Genomic DNA, 19,946 nt, shown 5'->3' on the forward strand with positions numbered 1-19,946 from the left:
AAACAATTCAAGACCATTAGTACTTTCTGATTTCACTATCCGTTCAAAGTCATCAAACTTCGATCTCTACGTTTTCTATCATTACTTCCCAACCAGTTCAGAGTTGTTCCGATCGTGAAAATCTGCCGCCATAGTCTACTTGATCTCAGTACACTGATATACATCCTTTTACCTGCTGTTCAAGTCCCGTCAGTGTACTGCATGTGCTTTTCAAATCACACCGATACTGCCTTTGTTGATCATCGGTTCTTCGGAGAATGATGTTCGAAAACACTTGAAAGCATTTGACTTTGTAAAGTACCAGGTATTTATCTTTCTCTGTGCTTCCCCAAGATCCAAGCTCGAACAAGTATGTAGTTTATATATGGGAATTGAGGTGATTTGAGATGTGATTTATTAGAGTTCAACAGATATGGTAATTCCGATCTGATACCGTGTCCACCTAGTATATTCTTGTCCAATTCGACTTTGACTTCGATTGAGTGATGTGTATGTGATTGAAACCGAGACTTTAATCTAATATCGTTCTAATCATAACTCTAAGAGGGAGTTAATGGAAGGAAAGGAAGGGTATCATTAAGTCATGAACTCAGCCAAACACAATCACCTGGCTTGATAGTTCTCGCATTATTTCATCCGTATCTACTATCTATAAGCTGGATTACCACTTTCTTTCATGGTAAATCAATGATAATTATTATATGATGTTCATAATAAATGTCTCTCCTCGTGACGTTCACCACACCCCGGTTATCGGGGATTGTGCCATAACGGGGTTAGCCTACGTATGATGAAATCCGCATATGGCAACTTTCGCTCCTCACTCAGTTACCATAGATTTATCGATGTATTTTGAAGTTTCGAAAGTTTTGATAACAGCTTATTTATTCGTGTAAATCACAAACCGAACATTCACAGAAATAGAACTTGTTACAATATGTACTTGACTCGTACCCAACCGTATCAACACATATAAGCTAGGATTATTCAACTTCGCTACCTACCTCCTAGTCATGAAACGATCCAACTATCGGTACATAACGATTACACTTCGTCTCCACCTTCGTCCAGTCCGTTATTCACTGAATTGAAAGCTGTACGGAGGTAAATAACAAGTACGACTTCTGCGCCTAGCAAGCTCGAGAACAAATCAAATCACATCAAACCAAATCAAGCCAGATCAAACCAACTTTCATACCCTAACCTCCCTCGACTTACTTTTATATTTACAAACAACAACGGGTCTCTAGCTCCTTACTTTTAATACTACCTACACACTTTCGAAAATGACAAGTTCATATCCTTCAGGCTCACCGGGGGTACCGGAGTCTAGCATGCCTACTGGAGCTCCCGGCTTTATGCCTAGAAGATCTTCATATGCATCTGTTGTCTCTGGCATAGCTGCAGGTAGTTCTCAACAATTTGGTCAACCTCCAAGATCTGGCGCTTTCGCAAATCTCCTAAATTCGAATACACACATGTTAAATCAACAACATGATTCCATTTACTACGATCCAAATTATAATTATGCCACTGGACGATATGGATATGGGGGCTTTCTTGGTTTTGATGAGGAAAATGGCAATGGCGGGGTCAATCATGGACGATCAGCATCATGGGGCAGAGGAGGACAGCTTCCAAGCTTCTCAAGTGCTTTTGGTTCACTAGTAAATGGCCATGGGCACAATGGAATCGCTGGGCATGCGGACCATTTCTTTGTGCCGTCGTATCTGAAGAGGTCGAAATATGTACAAAAGCTAGAGGAAGCGCACAGGGCAAAGGTCCTGGCGCATAGAGATGGGTCGTCGGCTCCACCATCACAACCGAATTCCCTTTCAACTAGTGCTAGCAGTGGCAATGTACATGCAAAGATGGTACCTTCGCATCGAGGTAGACCTTATGATCTTATCGAAAAATCCCCCCTCGTCGAAGACGAAACCTTATCGCCGTTACCAAGTAAATGGAGTACAAGTGATAAATTTGGAGCGCTAGATGTGTTGAGTGATGGGTTGGAAGTCAAATTGACAGGTCCGAAATCAATGAATGATCGAGATAATGAAGCGTCGGCCATTAGAACCGATCACCCTATGCCCCCTCAATGTGGAATTTATTACTTTGAGGTGACAATTTTGTCGCGGAAGCGAGAGGAGTACATTTTCCAATCGATTTCTACAACTGAAGACTGTCTAACCTTCTCTTTAGTAGCTCTATTGGTATTGGATTTTCTACTAAGCAAGTATCCATATCAAGATTACCGGGATGGGAACCTGATTCTTGGGCATATCACGGTGATGATGGTCATGGATATGCTGGTCAAAATACTGGGAAACCTTATGGACCATCATTTACTACAGATGATACGATAGGATGTGGTGTAAACTTCTCAACTGGTTCAGCCTTTTTTACAAAGAATGGAGATCATCTAGGTCAGTATTTTTGAATCCTTTCTGATCATGATTTGTTTCTATACCATGGAAATGTAGTCGATTTTTTTTGGAATAATCACTGAAATTTTTCAAGGTATCGCCTTCCGAGATATAAAGGGGAAGCTCTTTCCCTCTGTTGGTATGAAAAAACCTGGCGAGCATGTTAGAGTAAATTTTGGGCAGAGTCCATTTGTCTACGACATAGATGGCATGATTTCGGTCAGTAAATACATTTTCACATTCTAATGATCCGCAATTTATTCTAGCGGGCGCGTGGTCGACAACGGTGGAGAGCATCCACAACCATAAATACTAGGCGACCTAAAGCACAGAATTCCGATGCGAAGAGCTCGCAACAACCTCTACCACCTTTAACCCGTGTTTTTCTCATGCTAACTGTTGATACAGAAAGAGGAAAGGCAAATCAAAAAGGAAATAGCATCAACCAGGTACTTGAACACAATCTTGTGACTTATTCATATGCTAAGACCTCACTTAGTACTTCAAAGCTTCACCCACCTTTAAGTGAAACGGAATTAATTCAAGCTTTGGTATTTAAGACTCTCAACAAGTTCCACAATTTAATAGCTGATTATGAATAGGTTTTACAATTTCTAACACATGATGGCTATGTCGAAACGGCAAGAGCATTTGCGGATGAAGTTCATTCTGAGAAGAAAGCTTTGAATATGGATCCAAACGTTACAATACCAGGATTTGATATCAAGGACGATGAAGATGCTGCTCATAGGCAACGTAAGTTTTCCCTGGTGAATGAGAGGCTTTTATACTGATATTATACAGGGATACGCACAGCAATATTAGAAGGAGACATTGACCAGGCTCTTAAACATACTAACGCATACTATCCTCAAGTTCTCAAAGATAACGAACACGTTTATTTTCGATTAAGATGTCGAAAATTCATCGAAATGGTTAGACAAATGGCAGAAATGCACAACACCAATTCCACCAATGGATCGCAGAAGAATACGGCGCATAACGGAGATTGGTATGATGATATTATAAATCATGATATGGAATTGGATGATCATCAAGCTCAAGCCAACAATTGGGATAGGATGGAAACTGATGGAGTAAATTTTGAAACGGAATATCAAAATTTACTTTCGGAGACTTTATCATATGGACAAGTTCTTCAAGCAGAATTTAAGGATGATCCAAGAAGAGAGGTTAGCAAAGCTTTGGAAGATGCTTTCTCATTGATTGCATATAAAGATCCTATTAACGAGAAAACTGTCTCACATCTTTTGGATCCAAGTGGAAGGGTTGCTGTGGCTGAGGAATTGAACTCTGCTATTCTTCGTAAGTTTTCCGTTACTTGTATTTGAAGATCAGTGGTCATCTTTTCTGTGTGCATGAATGATTACTAACTACATACAAAAGTCTCCCTTGGCAAATCATCCTCAGCGGCTCTCGAAAAAGTTTACCAACAAACCACAATACTTTTAGAAGATTTAAGGGAATCGGGTGGTCCAGGAGCTTTTGTTAATATTGATGATTACACGAGACCAAAGATGGCATGATGGTGCAAATGGAATTCATTCATAGTCTAGGTTGAGGCGGAATTGTGGGTGTTTGTGTTTGTATTGTATCATTGAGATGCTTGGGAAGGGAAGGGAAGGGAAGGGAAATTTGAAAAATTCGCAAGGCTGAAGTTGCGGTAATAGACTTATTTTTTTATTTTTTTTTCCATTTCGTATCATTGATTTGGTATGATGGTTTGATGGTATGATGGTTTTTGAGAACGCGTCAGTTCACTTCACTGTGCATATCGATGGGTATATTGGTAAGGGAGGCGAAGAATGGGAGTTGTGATATGGTGGGATGGTGGCATTGTGACATGGTGGGATTAGGAATGCTGGATGGGAAGAAGGTGTTGAGATTGGATGCTGGATGCTGGATGCTGGGTGGTGGAGTCTTTGACTGTATTTATTCATTCATTCATTATTACATTATTATATGCTTTATGCTTTATGATTTATGATTTATAGAGTATATTGATACTTGGTAATTAGGAATAGGGAGTAGGGAGTAGGGAATCGTAGAAATGGTACTGCAAGAATGATATTGTAGGAATGATAGGAATAGTATATTATATTTTCTTTTATTTTGATCTTGATGGATTATTTATATTATTACTGTGTGTGTATGTGTATATATATATGATTAGGGGGGGAGGGAGAGGAGGCTGGGTTGATAATAGGTGATATTGAGTTATTTCTTTTTATTTATTGGATATCTTTTATTTTATTTTATTTTATTGTATTTATATTTATATATTCATACTTATTTATTATAGATTTTATATTCAAATACCTATACCTATATCTATATCTATACATATACATCTACCTCTCTCACACTCTCCTCTCAAAAACCAATAGATTCAATCAGTAATCTGGAGTTATTATATCATACTATACTATATAATATACCCCTCCCTCCCGTCACCCAATATCCCAGTTCTTCTCCTATCCCTTTACCATCTCTTTGACATTCATCCATCCTTTCTACCTACTCATCCCCTCTAACAGTAAATCCTCCTCTCCTACCCCATCCAATCCTATCCTATCCAATCCTATCCATAAACAACAAGAAAAATCATATCATATCGTGTCGTATACCCACCCCACTATACCGCAAATGCAAAAATGGGAGAATGAGATTGAAATTGAGATTGAAATTGAAATTGAAATAAAATTGATTAATTTATCAATGCTAATTATTCATATACGCCTGCTTTACCACCGCCATTTGTATAGGTGTGTCCAAAGGAATCCAAAAAACGCCGTCTTAAACTCCTGGATTTCGTTATTTGTGGTGTGTTGAGTGAGTGTGAGTGTTGCGTGAGGAGTTGATGTGGTGATATGGTGAAAGTGAGGGGATTGATGAATCGGTGCTAATCGAATCGAGATGCGGATGTGTGTAAAGCTGGTTGACAATCATCTCTTCTTTTCTTTGCTTCCGTCCAGAGAGAAACCATATGAGCTCAAAATCCTTGACGAAGGAGAAAAGATCCGCACAACCGCATGATATCCGACACACATCATATGTCCTCCTCTCCATCACCACAATTCTCATGCAATTCTCCCCATCTTTCAAAATCTACAACCCACATCCTTCCATATCTCTCATCAAACAAGCCATCTGTGCTCTTTTGGCTGCCTCAGCTACCAAATTAAAATCTTTTAAAAATGGATTTGTTTCATCTTGACTTGATGATCTTTTTGGTACTTGTTGTGCGGTGGGTTGAGAAGCAGAGGTCGGTCCGCTGGAGGATGAGGAGGAGGAGGTCGAAGATGATGTTGAGGATTTCGAGGAGGTGGGAAAGGGTTGGAAGTAAGTTGATGAGGAGGTAGTATGAGTTGGGGGTGTAAGAGGTGCGTTCATTTTTGCGGTTTCTTAGGTTTGAGGTTGAAGATTAAAGGTTGAAGTTGGAATTTCGAGGTAGATAGGTGATTTTTTTAATATCTTGAGCGAAGACGACGTTGTAAGTGAAGATTTGATGAAGAAACTTTCTTCAATTTTGCGGACAAGTGTAGATATTGTAGAGAGTATTTGATCAATCGACCACGTATGGATAAATGCTCGCTTTTCTCTTGATTTTTGGTAATTACGAAAATGCGTCGAGCGTCTACCTCGGTCAGACTAAAAGAACAAAACCTTTTCCAAGTGGTTCTCATGCGTAATTTAGTCTTGCTAATTTAAACTTAAACCCCGGACTAATAATAGTGGGATCGAAGATTGTTGATTAGAGATGACGATCGGACTAGTTTGGGTATTTCGAAAATTGATTCTTAGGGTGTTTGAGATGTGGAATACGTAAGTTTTTGATACTGAAGGTCGATTTGCGTAATGGATATGATGATAGATGTGAGGATATTTCAAGTGTCAATCGAAGAAATGGTGTGTAGGTTTGATCGAAGTTGTCAAGTTGAGATGGAGAATGGGATGAAGGGTAAGAAGGCTAGCTGAGTACAACTGTACAATAAAGTAACCTCAGATTATTAGGTGGTATAGTTGCAACATGAGATGGTGGCAGAGTATTTGAGTACAGTTCCGTTGTTGGAGAAAGCGTAGAAATAAGGTTCTTGAACAGGTCGGTCGATTGAGGGGTTGATGATGATATCAAGCACTTGTTTCTTTGTTTCAAGTAAAATCCTTTGAGGCTAAGAAGGAATTGTCAAGTATTTGCGTCAAGTGATCTTCTTTCTTTCGTACAATTTGGAATTTGAAAGGGTTCAATTCCTGCACCGAAAAAGATGAGCGAGGCAAGGTAGTAAAGTGGGTTGATGTGATGTTCTCGTTCTGAAGAAGTAAAACGGGTAAACGTATTTTTGATTCTTGACGATAAATGAAGCATCATGATATTCAGGGTATCAATTAGAGATCCTCTTTATGCGGGCATAGTTCAATTTGATTGGTTTATCATTCAATATACTAAATATACCCCACAATATTATCCAACGCTTTTTCAATGGATTTTCATTTGTTGTCGGCTATTAGGTGCCTATTATACTGGTAGCTCTGTTAAAATTACCCATGACATGGGCTGTTTTCTCCGCAATTACAAGGTAGTGTGGTAGGTAACTCAAGTACAATCTAATCCTCTTTGAGCATTTCCCCATATCGCTAAGCATTTCCTTTCATCGTTGTGTAACCAAAACGATTCACGATTCATGTAACCTTTGTAGATTGTAACCTATCTATCACCCGAGGTTATTGATTTGATAAGTGTTAGAGTTTGCGAAGTCGGATATCGTGCAATTATTGATCTAGGTACAGTACCTGGGTACAGTAGTATGAAGGAGGCTGTTATAACTGAATGTTATCCGCTGACCAGGGAATCTATTGCGTATTCAGTATTGCTTCTTTTAACCTCATCTCTTCCATCCCTTCTGGAGTCTTTCCTATTTGCTTATAGGGTAAATGCCAATGTCTTGTTCAACATCATAATATATCTATCTACACACAATTCTATCTGCATGTAACAAAATACGATCTCTTGCATGCATCGTACCTGAAATCAAGACCCATTTCTTACTCGGGCTTTCTCTCATACCTAGTAAGTTCATGCATTAACGGCCGTTTAAGATTTCAAGTCCACCAGTCAGTTCATCCATTCAATATCGTTCCATCATTCTCACGCCAGAGATGCATTTTGCGGTTTTTTTGATATGCTATCTCGGTGGTAATATGGAACCACATCTACCTAACCTAGTACCTAATACTTTCCGATCATCAATTTATTTTCACGATATCTTCAATTCTTACCGGTATCTATCCGATCCACTACATCAAATACATTATCCGGTGTAATTCATTTTCTCGGATAAATCCATTCTTCCACGGTTAAAAAAGTGGGTAATGTTCGTCATTTATTGGTACTTTTCCGATCCACCATCACTTTTGAACTCCTTCTCTTCCTTGAGAATTGATATCTTATCTCTCGATCTCCGTTGTTTCCGTTCCTCGGCCCTTTTTCTAGAAAAAATTGTCGCGGTTAATTTGAAAAGAATGAAAATTGGTCGGTGCGATGAGGCCAGAATACAGCCTCATCAATTTAATTTTGTCTTCTAGAGGAAAGGAAAATATCGGAAGACGCGCCGAAACTACCTAGTCACGAATTTGTTTACGGATTAATTCTTGATTTGTGTTTTATCCTGGTCTGTTGATCTGATTCATTCGAGCTTTGCATGGAAAGCTATGTCTCGTCCTCCAAATGAATCAGTATCTTCTTCGAGATCTGTGAAGAATGAGAAAGATGCTTCAGCTACCAAGAAAGATGCTTCAACTACCAAGAATGATGCTTCATATAATCAATCCAATTTTACTCGACAAACAAATGCCGTAAAGGATTTATTCAGTATACCTAAACCCGTCAAAAAATTATTCGATAAAGTACCTATTATTACATATCCAGCGAACGGTTTACCACAGAGAAGTCCTGGAGCAAAGAATTCAAAAAATGATAGAGATGCTAGATTACCTAGTTTATATATATTTTGTAGAGAGGGTGAAGAGGATGAAGGAAAGCCGAGTTTCAATCCAGGATGTTTAAAATGGCAGGTTTGTTTACCTGTTTGAAGATTTAACTAGCAATATTACTCAGTGAAAGACAAGGCTGACGGTATTCACAGACATTCCTAAGACTCGCAGGAATTAATCATAAAGTTGTCTCTTCAAATAATCATGCTTCACCTACTGGTGTACTACCTTTCCTCTTACCGGGTATCAAATCGAATTCCTCGCAGGATGATTATCTCCCAATCCCAAGTAACGGATTGATAAAATACGCAAAGGAACAAGGAAAGAGTCTTCCTGAAGCAAAGAATAGAAAATTAGAAGCTTATCAAGCATTACTCGATCACAATATACGAAATGCATGGGTATGTCCTCTCCTTTCCTCCACATCAAGAACCCCAAACTAACCAACAAACCCATAGCTACACACTCTCTATCTCAACCCCTCAAACTTCAACACAATTGCAGCACCCCTCTACATAAACCCCAGCTCCTCATCCCTCCTAGTCCGTCTCTATACAGCCTACCAATTGCGAGCAGCAGCTGAAGCCGAATTGCGCAAGAGCGCTGAGATAATTGATGAGGAATTGATATATAGGGAGGCGGATAGGGCGTGGGAAGCATTGAGTTTGTTGCTTGGGGAGGAGGAATGGTTTGGGGGGGGTAGCCCTGGGGTTTTTGATGCCGCGGTTTTTGCTTATACGTGGTTAGTGGGGGATGAGGGATTGGGATGGGGGAAGGGAGGGGATGGGAAGGATGGGGGTGGGAAGAGAGAGGGTGATAGGAGGTTGGCAGAGGGAGTAGAGAGATGGGGAAATCTTGTAGGGCATAGAGAGAGGGTTTTTAGGAGGTGTTGGGGTGAAGGGGATGGTGTGTTGGTTTGAGATGGTTGTATGTGTGTATGTGTGGAAGGGAGGAGGGAATCTTCGCAGTGGAAGATGAAGAATGAGATGTTTGTTTATTTACCTGCATACGTACCTACCTATCTGCTATGAGCTGGGGTACAGTAAATAGAAGAAGTTTAAAAAATACACGAAATGCCTTCATGGATGTATACATAATAAATATAAGTAAGTACCATCAATCCAAATAACCAAAAACTCCCGAGTCCGGTTAAAGAAAATCGGAAACAAGATATCCATATAATCTTATTTAGGTAGGTATATATTATAAATATAGGTTGAGCGAGGGATTAGGGTGAGGTGAGGGATTGGGGCGAGAGATTGTAAGTATCTAAATAGATATATGATGAATACCTAGGAACGGAAGTTGGGAGTTGGGAGGACGGGAGATGGGAGGTATGCTAGGGAGGTAGGTATATTGGTTGTTAAATACCTAGTTAATTAAGGGGGAGTTTGAATTTAAATTCGTTTTCATCTAAATCATTCACTCGAATGAAGTAACTTAACTAACTCATTACTACCTAATTAGTACAAATTTACAAATTTGCAAATTTAAAACCTATTTACTTTCAAATCTGTACTCGTATTGATACTAGGTATTGAATTATGATTAGGAAGGTATTGGTAAATCACTGGACTGGGTATTTAAAAAAAATTATGGGCTTGATTGAAAGCTTGAAGATCCTAGTTATAGCTAAAGTACTTCATCTTGAAGGTTGGGTACAGGATGACATGCTGGGGGGGGCTGTGGATAGATGGTAAATCATATATATAGGTAGGGAGGGGCTTTGTTGAGCTTGAATGTTTATTTATTTATTTATTTATCTGGTGGATATATCGGATTTGAATCAGTGGTGCTGGTTTAGGGGTTTGAGGGTTTGAGGGTTTGAGGGTTTGAGGGTTTGAGGGTTTGAGGGTTTGAGGGTTTGAGGGTTTGAGGGTTTGAGGGTTTGAGGGTTTGAGGGTTTGAGGGTTTGAGGGTTTGAGGGTTTGAGGATTAGATGATTAGATGATTAGATGATTAGAGGATGGGATTTGGGTTGGTTATGGTTGGTTATGGTTGGGTGATGAGTTTGGGGTTTTGTTACCTATAGATGGTGGGTGGGATTTGTGTTGGATTTGCGTTGGATGGGATGGGATGGGATGGGAGAGGATTATTGGGTGAGAGGGGATGATCAGATGAGGTGATGTGTTGGGGTAGAGTGGTGGAATGGAATGGAATGGGAAGATGAGACGAGATGAGATGAGATGATGGATTGAGGTGTAGCTAGCTAGTAGAGAAATAACGGTAGTTTATTATTAGTCAGACACAGTAATTAAAGAACATAAATTTTTGCGAAGGACTTTTTGTTCCTAGTTTAGAGGCTAATACTTCCTATACAGTGGCTCGATGATCAATTTATTAGTTCTTCTTCGATAGCTAAGAGGTTATGAGATATCCCTAGGTGATGTGATGTGATTGGTTGGCGAGAAAGTTTTCAAAATTTAAAAGGAGTTAACCGAGTGAATTGGTGTTTCATCCACAAGGACTGGAGACCTCGCGAATATTAGAAGGGAATATTTGGGTTGTATAATAATTGGAGGTAGATTGGCAGATGTGCGAGATATGAAGACGGTGAATCATAATTCTTTTCCATATTTTTGTATGTTTCTCACTATTTGAATAGTAAGCTTTGCCGATGAGCTCAATATTACTAAGTTTACCCATAGAAGGCATACTTTTGGACATCATCATCTCCCTGCTGATCTTGTAATCAAATACAGGTCGTATTGTAATTGTATTAACTTCTAGTTCCCTCGGTGTATATATATCCGCTTGATTATGCCTATTATTCAATGCTATTATTCTCATTTTAGGAATAATTAATGTAGTACTATTAATTCTCCAAATCTCAGATTTCAAGCAAGATATTATAAGAAAATTTTCGATATCAACATTAAGATGCTCATCACAATGATGCGTAAATCCAGCGAACTAAATTTGGTTCGCAAACTAGAGGTTTATGGTGACTATGCAATTTCTGCAAACAATGACGATACGAGCCAAAGTCATCGTAAGACTGGTGTGAAATCTTGCCCGCTACGATACTGCTATAGGATGATGGATTATTGATCTCCAGGATGCGTCAGAATTGCCACTAGGCGAGATCCAAAAGTCACAGCTGTGCTGTGCCAATGCATACAAAGTCCCTTGATTTAAACACTTCGCCATATACAGAGCCGATGGTCGTAGCGGTAAGTACATGCATATCTCGCTTCGAAAGAGAAAGATAAATAGGGAGTGATACCTTTGTCAAGATAGATAGCTTATTGGGGTGATGATACACTAGCATCTCGAATGGAGCGCACCGTGACGAGGTTATAACTACTGGAGATTTATTGCAGGGTGACAAAAAGATCTAATTAGGGAGATGAATACTTAGAAGCCTTAAGTGAAAGATTTAGCATGAAGTGAAAACATGCAAAAACCATATAAATTTATATGGTAAAGTTAATTTCCGGTGCGTTTTTACATAGCCTGCAGGGTGAGATCTAGGAGGCAGTTTTCAAGGCTGTATTCATCTGAGTTTCACCGCTATTTTACAGACCTGCGGATACTCTAATAACGGCGCTGATCAAATCACATCACGTGCATTCACCTAAGACCCTGGTCACCTTTCTCAACATCATTTTGACTACAATCTGCATACTTTATGCCTCATATAGCATGTTTATCCCCAAACTTTCATTTCTGGTTTCACAGGCTCTGGATAGGTGTTCTTCTCCATTGAATAGAGCTTCAGTCTCGATACCCCGACTATACTTTTTCCTGCGGACCAGATATCAAACATTGTAACCTTACTAGGAAATTCGACAGGAACTTTGTCCTGTGGTGTCTAACACCCGATGATGGCGACGCGTCTCATACCAGTAGATACAGTGGCAACGTTTTAATTCTTGGCTAGATCCTCTAGCTTTAAGAAACCCGCATCAGAAACATGGGGTAGGATTTGACTCCGGTGCCGAAACTCCTATTTCCGTGTGAACGTAATGTAGATACCATACAATGTCCAAATTCTTCAAAAGGGAGAATATTCGGCTTTTCTCAGGCGGTCGGATAGTCAAAGTCATTTCGTTGTCAAGTGACACTCGTGGCAGCATACTTTGATATCCGGAGCTTATTTGTGTATCTACAAACAACTAACTGGAGTGAGAGCACCATCCATAATAATCCATCGAGAATTGCTCGCCATCAGCCATGGCTCACGGGAGATGAAGGCTGGGGAAGTAAGAGCATTGTCCAATGATATTTTTCGGACAAAGCTGTCAGAAATATTATCTTGATATTATCCAAAGGAAGTTCGTAGTTGACAGGGACGTTCTCAAGCTTCATTGCTCCAATTAGAGCCCAGCAAGAATCCTGTTGCATGCCGAACTCGCGGCTCTGCTTACACCGAGATATATAGTGGAGAAGCTTTACCATAATCGAAAAGCCCAGAGCTAACCAGAGTTCGGAGGATTTGACAAATACGAAATTCGTTTGCAGTTTCTACTGACTCGTCACTCCGCCGATGCTATTCTGAGGTTCTTGTCCATTGGCTTGCAAAAGGAAGGACTTGGCTACCGCGATGGCCAGTGCAGTAATTCTCGCAGTCAAATCAATCACAGAAGCACGTCCTCCGTTATGCTGAAATGTATCGTCTGAGAGAGTCTTGCTTACGCTGCCAATCAACACTGTTTCATGGAGCAGCACGCCTTCTTGGAGCGCACAACCCCGAACTAGCCATCGCCCTCCTTCTCTCGACTGTAGGAACGAGCGATTAATTGTACTATTGCTCCAAAGTATGCTTTAGAACCGGTAGGTAGCGACCATTTTTCTTTTTGAGCCAGCAAGAATTAGCGTTTTGAGTGGAGTTCGTGGTTCCAATATGTAGAATGGAGCCATGCGATGCTCTTCATAGCGTTCCGATATATATTCCTAATGACCTACTTGTGTTTAGCGAGGCATAGAGGAAGTGAACTAACAATTGGTTCCTAATTTCTTCGTGCTTTGCATTTCTCAAGAGAGAAGTAATGGTCCGCTGACTATTGAGAGGCTCCAGGGAACACAGATCAGTCCCACCAAATATACCGAGTCCAGAGTTTTCATGACCTCCTTCCCTCGGTTAAGATCAAACCCAGTAGTCCTTGGCACGTCCCAAAGAAGACCTAGTAATTCTCCGTCTGGTTGTGGTATCTTGAAGTCTTTGATATACTCCCAGGTATAAGAAACGGTACCATAGCCTCCCAGTTCAATGGTGCTGGCAATATCAATACATTGTTCAAGCTTCAATTGCGGAGGTTGCAAAGCCATCGGGGGTTATTATTCGAGTCTTCATGAGGAATCATTTCATCTCTCCTACCTGAATCCATCTTGAAATTCTAGAAATTGATTGATAGGAGCAAGTTTCGAAAGTTGTTTGGGCTTTGCAGGCAATATTTCTCTAAAGCAGTAAATCCTATAAAAGCAAAAGCGAAGGATTATAAGCTAGTAACCAGAAAGAGAGAGAGAGAGAGAGAAGCTCCTTTGTCGCTCTGAAAGTGCCATCGACTCCCGTCATTCTCCTGACCGTTCCATCCTCACGAGACTTTTATCATACACGTTGTAACCACTTTGGTGCCGATGTCTTTTACTCTATGATGTTAAGATTAAGGTCATTCGACGCATCGTGTTGTACTGTGTTGTACTCGGCAGAGTGCAACTTTGCATTTGATTCAATTTATTATTCATCGATATCTAAAGTTAAGACCACATGGTATCGATAATGTCTCTTGGTCTCATAAAGTGCAAATAGTCTTCGTCTTGCATAGTGAAGCTGGCATTGGGCTCGGAAATGCGGGAACGACTGGCTTTGAGTACGCATATTAGAAGTCGCCATTGAACAGTACATACAGGTCTTGGCACAGGTTAAGCTTGATTCCAGTGACACAAAAAGAACGGTTTACGACTTCATTCCAATGAACTTCGTTAAGCATATTAATATTAGTGGAAACGGAGACGACAAGCTCATGGTCTATCAGCCTCGAGGGAAGTTCTTCTACTGGCATATAGATAGCGAGGCGTTTACTCAGGCTATCAGGACATGTCGCGGTAGTGAATATACTGAGAGATTCAAATTCACTATGAAATGTGCTGTATTGCAAGCTGATGTCAACTGGGAGGAGGTAGGGAAGAATATTGAGAAACTTTATAAGGTTTCCAAGAATCTGGGTAATGAGTATCTTGACCTATATGTGGCGTGGCGGACGCAGGTGTCATTTCTAAGGTGGGATGGGAGAAAACAAGGACGAATCAGTGCACCAGGTCCCGTTGATCCATCGTAGTACTAACTTTGTGGATGTGTCAGCCAATTCAATATGACAAGGTGGAAGGCAGGCTTAGGCACTGTAAGCCGCAGCGCTGAGTTCAGTCGTTTTCTTCTTTCGTAGAGTATGATTGGGGAGTTATTTCTCCAGTTTTCCAAAACTTGCACAATGAGATATCAACGCTCCTTTTGGGAAAGACTTATCCGGCTACTTCGTCGGATGCCTACGGATATCTGACTGGAGAAATACAAAATTTGCGGGACACTCAACTCGATCAAGTAATAAGACTCCGATAGTAAGTTCTGTGGCTCTTAAATGACCTAACCCCTCGGGTGGAGAATGAGAATCATGCGAAAAGGTACCGTCATAATACTGTAAAACGAAATTATAATGTTCAGAAGATCCCGAGTGGAAAAGATCACTGAAATCATAGGTAATCTCCTCATTGAAAAGTTCATATTACAATGTGATCATAGCACTCCATACACAAACTGTAGATGAAAATCTATTTAAGTAATACAAGATAGGTTCAAGGTGTGTAAGATATATATATATATAGTAGCATGTCCATAAATAATAAAAACCAGAATCGTCAAATTATATATATATCCCAACAAATAAATCTACAAAAAACATGCATTGATTCACCAACCGGAATATTTACAAAGTTATATACTTGGTTAATATTTCTAATATGGAGTATACAGATTAAGGTGTGATTTTAGACAGTGATATTACATACTCATATTTCATAACTTCATTCGCGAAGCTCAAGGTTTACGCGATATCTGATGTCTGATGTCGAAGGGAAGGAAGGGGGATAGGTTTGATATATTTAGAAATTTAATCTTTGATAATACAATGGAAATAAATTGAAAGAAAGCAATGGCAAGCAGTTGAAGATATGCATGTACATGTCCATATGCATATACTATAATAGTTTCAGCCCCATAAGGTCCTAAGTCTTACATATTCTGCATACGCAAAAGTGTATTCATGGCCAAAGAATACAGGATTAAGAAAGTTTTGGTGGAACAAGTTTGATGTGAGGTCGAGGGCTGGCCGGCGGTTGATGGGATTATTAATAGAAAGGATGGGGCTGGGGTCTGTGTTTGGGTCGGAACAGGTTGGTGATGTGGTTGATGCATGTATTGGGATGTAGTGGTCTTGAATTATTGGCTGCGCTTTTAGATGTGTTAAGAAGCTGCTTATGTTTGACTTGATGAGAATAGAGTATTTATTCCTTATTTGATCTCCGCATTGGAAGTTTTATTGGGGGTTGTTAATACAGAGCCATGAAGTGAGTGGTGCTGGATACAATGGAAATATGAAACACTAATACGGCCAAAGGACTGAGACCAACGCAATCAAATTATTCACAATCACAATACACAAAATCAAAGGAATCAAAATTGGTACGGAATAGATTCAATTGTCCTCTATCCCATCTATCTATCACTTCGTTATCATGATCTGACACATAATCATCATCCAATCCTTCGTGCCAATATTTCTCATCATCATGAATCATGACCATCAAGTTTCATTCCCCAAAAATAAAGACCCATCATCTCTCATTTCATCATGAGCATGTGTCTATCGTTATCCTGCGCCTATCACTCTTCTCCCTAGGCCCATAGCAATTTTGTCTTCCCCTTTTCCTCCTCTTCATGTGGTAACCTTCTCTTTTTTCTTCCCCAAGGTGAGGAAGTACAAAAATGAGTTCCATGAAAACTTGTCGTGTGTAAAAGAAAGTGATTGATTTTCGGGTTTTTCCTTGGTAAAAAACAGACCGAGTAAACAATACTCCATTAAAAAATGTACATGAAATTCGTGAATAAATCATTTATTTCGTTTTTGCGCCGGGATTCGGCTTCCCGTGAAACACACTTCATGACAAGTACCGGACTTGACGTGATATGTGAACAGAGGGTGAAGATTTGTAGAGTGGCTAAATGGCACTGCTCTCTCTTCGTGGCGCTCTGTGTGCGTCCAGGTGTTTTGTTGGTTTCCAGTCCAGGATAATCATTAAGCGTTCATTCATCGACGGACAACGATTCCATTTCTGCGAGATGATCGTGAGTACTCAACCTCATCTTCGGAGCTACATGACTCGGAATCGCTGTATCCACATCGAGATCCTCCGCAATCCAACTTGATTCTGTCTCCCTTTCTCGTAATTCCATATCTTTCACACGTGCAGGCTGATGTGTTGGAACCTGATGAATAGTCGCTCATACTCGAAGCAGAAGAAGGTGAGCTAGTACCACTGGTGTCGGAGATGGTAGAACCGACGGACGAAGATGGTGAGCCTGGAAGATCGTAATCGTAATCGTACTCTTCCATGGTGGCGGCACCAAAACGTGCGGTGAGTTCGTCGACGGTTGGGCCAGCGTAGTCGGCTTCGAGAATGTGCTTGGTGGCGTGTGGAGACATGGGTTTAGGAGACTTGATTTGAGAAATGGAGAGGGGTCGACCTTTGGGAATGTCAACGCTGAGGTGAGAGTCACGGCGAGACTCTCTGCGGGAGGATGAGTGCGAGGAATGTTTGGATGATGAACTGGAAGAATGCTTGGAGCTTGATGAGCTGGATTTGGATGATCTTGAGGATGATTCAACTGGGATATCGAGAATGTTCAGGACGCGACCAGTAGTTGGTTCGGTAGTAGATGAGACGGCAGGGTCGTGAGAGACATGGTATCCATCGATGATGTAGTAATACCAATATCTTTGACCAGGTTGAAGAGTGGTGCCTTGAAATCTGAAAGTACCTTTCCAGCTACCAGATTTGGAAGAAGTCTTGTCCTTAGCAAGCGGAAGTTGACCGGCATAGTTATCCCAGCTACCAAGTAAATGAACGGTCTTAACACTGGAAGAAACGCGAAGAGAGAATGACAATTGAATAGCAGCCATTTTGAGATCCTTGATGCAAAATACTAAAGGGGAAATATTCAATGTACTGAAATTGGCTGATTTGAGCAAGAAGAGACTAGTCGTTAGGGGTATAATTCGGATTGTGTGAATTAGGAGATTTGTGAATAAAAAATTAATGAAAAGTTGACCGGCAACTTGATAGAATGATTAGAATGTAAAGATTTTTGGTATGATATTACAGAGCACAGCTCTTTGGGCGGGAAACAAAAACAAAAAGGTGAAAAAACGAAGAAAAAATGGAGGAAAGGAAGGAGACTAGCTCTTGAGAATGAATTGACTGCTTGCTGAAGAGAAAAGAAGTTATTTTGAGAGGGGGCACAGCGTCTCTTTATGGTCGCAGAGGAAGAGGCACCCATCATAGCCATTGTGATTGATCATTGGATCGACCCACCACAGGACTACCTATGGCAAGGCTCAGAAGGTGCAGAATTGATTACAATCCTAGGATCCCGCAAATCCCGTTCGCATGCAATCATGCACAGCCAAAGACAATATTGGACAAGGGGGAAGCCATTGATGAGGGGAAATAAGTTAGTTCGTTGATCAATGTGTGCGCATGCAGTCCGGATAGATTAATAGATTACCATGCATTTGGACTCCACGAATTATACGATCTAACTGACAGAGTTCAAGGGAAAAATCACTTGTAGACCCAATGTGATTCGATGATTAAGGTTGAGCTGCAGTTATTGGGCGCCTAAGCAAGTGAAATGGTGGATGGACGGGAACTAGAGCCAATCCGGTGTTTTGGCGACTAAATCCTTGCTCTCTTCAACCATTTAGATTTTGGTAAGGGCTAAGAATAATTCTCGCTTAATTTGAGGTCGTACGGATGGGAGAACAAAATGCAAAACATTCATCCTGTCATCCTATCATAACAAAATCTTTCATCACAACCTTTTTTAGATAATCCTTGAATAGTGACTCCTGTGATGGATGAGATACTTTCGTCGATAACGGAGAGTGGAGATGTGTCTTAAGATCTAATCTACTATACTCCATATATTATAAATTCACCGAAGTGGATCAATTGCGCATAGTGACCAAAGGAGACCTCATCTGGCTCATCATGATCACAACAAGAAAGAATTCACGAGACAATGTAACTGAACAGAAAGAAAAGCCGAGTTGGAATTGGCGGCATTGATGTTGAAATGAAATGGGTACGTCAACTGCGTCGAATAATTCTGCAGGTGTTCACATGGATAAAATCGAGTTTGCGTACCTCTTTTCTTATATCGGATGAATTGATAGTCATCAGATTTTCATTAACCATCAGCCACCACAAGCGTTCAATGCAGTCAGCAAAGCAGTACGATATCACAAAGTTCGCACAAGTGTAATGGAAGAATGGTATCATTCTATGATAAAGTGAATGATGGAGCAAGGGTTAGCTATGGACAGACACAGGTAGGTAGGGTCCAAATCTTGCTTATCGTACGGATACACACCTCGAGGTGCCACTATCAGCCTTGTTAGTCTCGCCAATACTCTCTTGTCTGTCCCCGCTCAAGTACAATCATGCCCATGCTCATGCTCACACCGAAGACTTAGTATCTCCAAATCGATATCTCAATTAGGCCTTTTACAAACTACAACTGCAAAATCTAGATCTTCAACGGCTTTACCAGTAAATTAATTATCTTTACTTCTTTCAGTCAATATACAAAATTGACCATCGCAACTCACAAGTCATCGACAACCGATGACAGGGCCGATCATGTTGGCAGCTCCTTCACTTTACCGTTACTATCTGCGTCCTTGCCTGCTTACACTCAGTTACTCTGCCGTCCGTGCTATCATCTCCAATCTGCAAGTCGTTGCACAGACGCTCATCCAATGAATCAATTTCATCTCCTCCACAATGCCGTCGCTAAAGGCTAAACTACCATGTAAAAGACGCATTTGGGTCAAGGATCCTGCATTCACGATCATTTATTTCTCCGCCTGCATGCTTTTGTTATTTTACCTTTCGTTCCCTATTTAGAAACCTGGACTTTGAGCCACGAAAATGCATGCACATCAATTTCGTCACGATGTAATGTATCCCCTTCAGCACAAGCCAATCCCAAATCAGATCTAGTGCCGGCGGGTAATAAAGTGCTGGTGGATCACGAAAAGATTACTCGCAGCAATAATTGATCCACTCAGAGTGCGTCCTGCCTGTTTGATTTTGTGCGTACAATGTGCATGTGCATATTGTACGTAATCTTTGGCCAATCTTAGCTGGCTTCAAATTGTCACATGGATCTCACGTGCTATAATGTACTGCTTTCCATGCGTATGGAGAGAAGAAATGCCCCATATATAC

General features: G+C 40.6%; 12 protein-coding genes across 12 annotated transcripts; 7 read left to right on the top strand and 5 right to left on the bottom strand.

The window, feature by feature from the left end:
• Positions 1–308: 308 nt before the first annotated feature.
• SS1G_10219 (predicted protein) lies at positions 309–769 on the bottom strand (the record flags this gene model as incomplete). The annotated part of the gene is made up of 2 exons (XM_001588622.1): positions 309–527; positions 746–769. The coding sequence occupies 2 exons, from the start codon at positions 767–769 to the stop codon at positions 309–311; spliced, it is 243 nt and encodes an 80-aa protein (XP_001588672.1).
• Positions 770–1,334: 565 nt separating this feature from the next.
• SS1G_10220 (hypothetical protein) lies at positions 1,335–3,973 on the top strand (the record flags this gene model as incomplete). Its single annotated transcript, XM_001588623.1, has 6 exons — positions 1,335–2,149; positions 2,203–2,426; positions 2,835–2,977; positions 3,029–3,182; positions 3,243–3,752; positions 3,834–3,973. The coding sequence occupies 6 exons, from the start codon at positions 1,335–1,337 to the stop codon at positions 3,971–3,973; spliced, it is 1,986 nt and encodes a 661-aa protein (XP_001588673.1).
• A 251-nt stretch (positions 3,974–4,224) lies between these two features.
• Positions 4,225–4,485, top strand: SS1G_10221 (predicted protein; the record flags this gene model as incomplete). The annotated part of the gene is made up of 2 exons (XM_001588624.1): positions 4,225–4,375; positions 4,472–4,485. 2 exons carry the CDS (start codon positions 4,225–4,227, stop codon positions 4,483–4,485), a joined length of 165 nt encoding a protein of 54 aa, XP_001588674.1.
• Positions 4,486–5,555: 1,070 nt separating this feature from the next.
• SS1G_10222 (predicted protein) lies at positions 5,556–5,840 on the bottom strand (the record flags this gene model as incomplete). Its single annotated transcript, XM_001588625.1, has 1 exon — positions 5,556–5,840. One exon carries the CDS (start codon positions 5,838–5,840, stop codon positions 5,556–5,558), a length of 285 nt encoding a protein of 94 aa, XP_001588675.1.
• A 465-nt stretch (positions 5,841–6,305) lies between these two features.
• Positions 6,306–6,425, top strand: SS1G_10223 (predicted protein; the record flags this gene model as incomplete). The annotated part of the gene is made up of 1 exon (XM_001588626.1): positions 6,306–6,425. One exon carries the CDS (start codon positions 6,306–6,308, stop codon positions 6,423–6,425), a length of 120 nt encoding a protein of 39 aa, XP_001588676.1.
• A 1,731-nt stretch (positions 6,426–8,156) lies between these two features.
• On the top strand, positions 8,157–9,358 carry SS1G_10224 (hypothetical protein; the record flags this gene model as incomplete). The annotated part of the gene is made up of 3 exons (XM_001588627.1): positions 8,157–8,519; positions 8,591–8,839; positions 8,897–9,358. The coding sequence occupies 3 exons, from the start codon at positions 8,157–8,159 to the stop codon at positions 9,356–9,358; spliced, it is 1,074 nt and encodes a 357-aa protein (XP_001588677.1).
• Positions 9,359–11,330: 1,972 nt separating this feature from the next.
• On the top strand, positions 11,331–11,489 carry SS1G_10225 (predicted protein; the record flags this gene model as incomplete). The annotated part of the gene is made up of 1 exon (XM_001588628.1): positions 11,331–11,489. One exon carries the CDS (start codon positions 11,331–11,333, stop codon positions 11,487–11,489), a length of 159 nt encoding a protein of 52 aa, XP_001588678.1.
• A 1,416-nt stretch (positions 11,490–12,905) lies between these two features.
• Positions 12,906–13,709, bottom strand: SS1G_10226 (predicted protein; the record flags this gene model as incomplete). Its single annotated transcript, XM_001588629.1, has 2 exons — positions 12,906–13,160; positions 13,488–13,709. 2 exons carry the CDS (start codon positions 13,707–13,709, stop codon positions 12,906–12,908), a joined length of 477 nt encoding a protein of 158 aa, XP_001588679.1.
• A 429-nt stretch (positions 13,710–14,138) lies between these two features.
• On the bottom strand, positions 14,139–14,371 carry SS1G_10227 (predicted protein; the record flags this gene model as incomplete). The annotated part of the gene is made up of 2 exons (XM_001588630.1): positions 14,139–14,241; positions 14,289–14,371. The coding sequence occupies 2 exons, from the start codon at positions 14,369–14,371 to the stop codon at positions 14,139–14,141; spliced, it is 186 nt and encodes a 61-aa protein (XP_001588680.1).
• A 381-nt stretch (positions 14,372–14,752) lies between these two features.
• SS1G_10228 (predicted protein) lies at positions 14,753–15,202 on the top strand (the record flags this gene model as incomplete). Its single annotated transcript, XM_001588631.1, has 3 exons — positions 14,753–14,782; positions 14,899–14,996; positions 15,178–15,202. 3 exons carry the CDS (start codon positions 14,753–14,755, stop codon positions 15,200–15,202), a joined length of 153 nt encoding a protein of 50 aa, XP_001588681.1.
• Positions 15,203–16,741: 1,539 nt separating this feature from the next.
• Positions 16,742–17,614, bottom strand: SS1G_10229 (hypothetical protein; the record flags this gene model as incomplete). Its single annotated transcript, XM_001588632.1, has 1 exon — positions 16,742–17,614. One exon carries the CDS (start codon positions 17,612–17,614, stop codon positions 16,742–16,744), a length of 873 nt encoding a protein of 290 aa, XP_001588682.1.
• A 1,399-nt stretch (positions 17,615–19,013) lies between these two features.
• On the top strand, positions 19,014–19,478 carry SS1G_10230 (predicted protein; the record flags this gene model as incomplete). The annotated part of the gene is made up of 3 exons (XM_001588633.1): positions 19,014–19,045; positions 19,294–19,380; positions 19,415–19,478. The coding sequence occupies 3 exons, from the start codon at positions 19,014–19,016 to the stop codon at positions 19,476–19,478; spliced, it is 183 nt and encodes a 60-aa protein (XP_001588683.1).
• Positions 19,479–19,946: the final 468 nt, after the last annotated feature.

The sequence above is a fragment of the Sclerotinia sclerotiorum genome, genomic scaffold (genome assembly GCF_000146945.2).
Source record: "Sclerotinia sclerotiorum 1980 UF-70 scaffold_15 genomic scaffold, whole genome shotgun sequence".
NCBI lineage: Eukaryota > Fungi > Ascomycota > Leotiomycetes > Helotiales > Sclerotiniaceae > Sclerotinia > Sclerotinia sclerotiorum.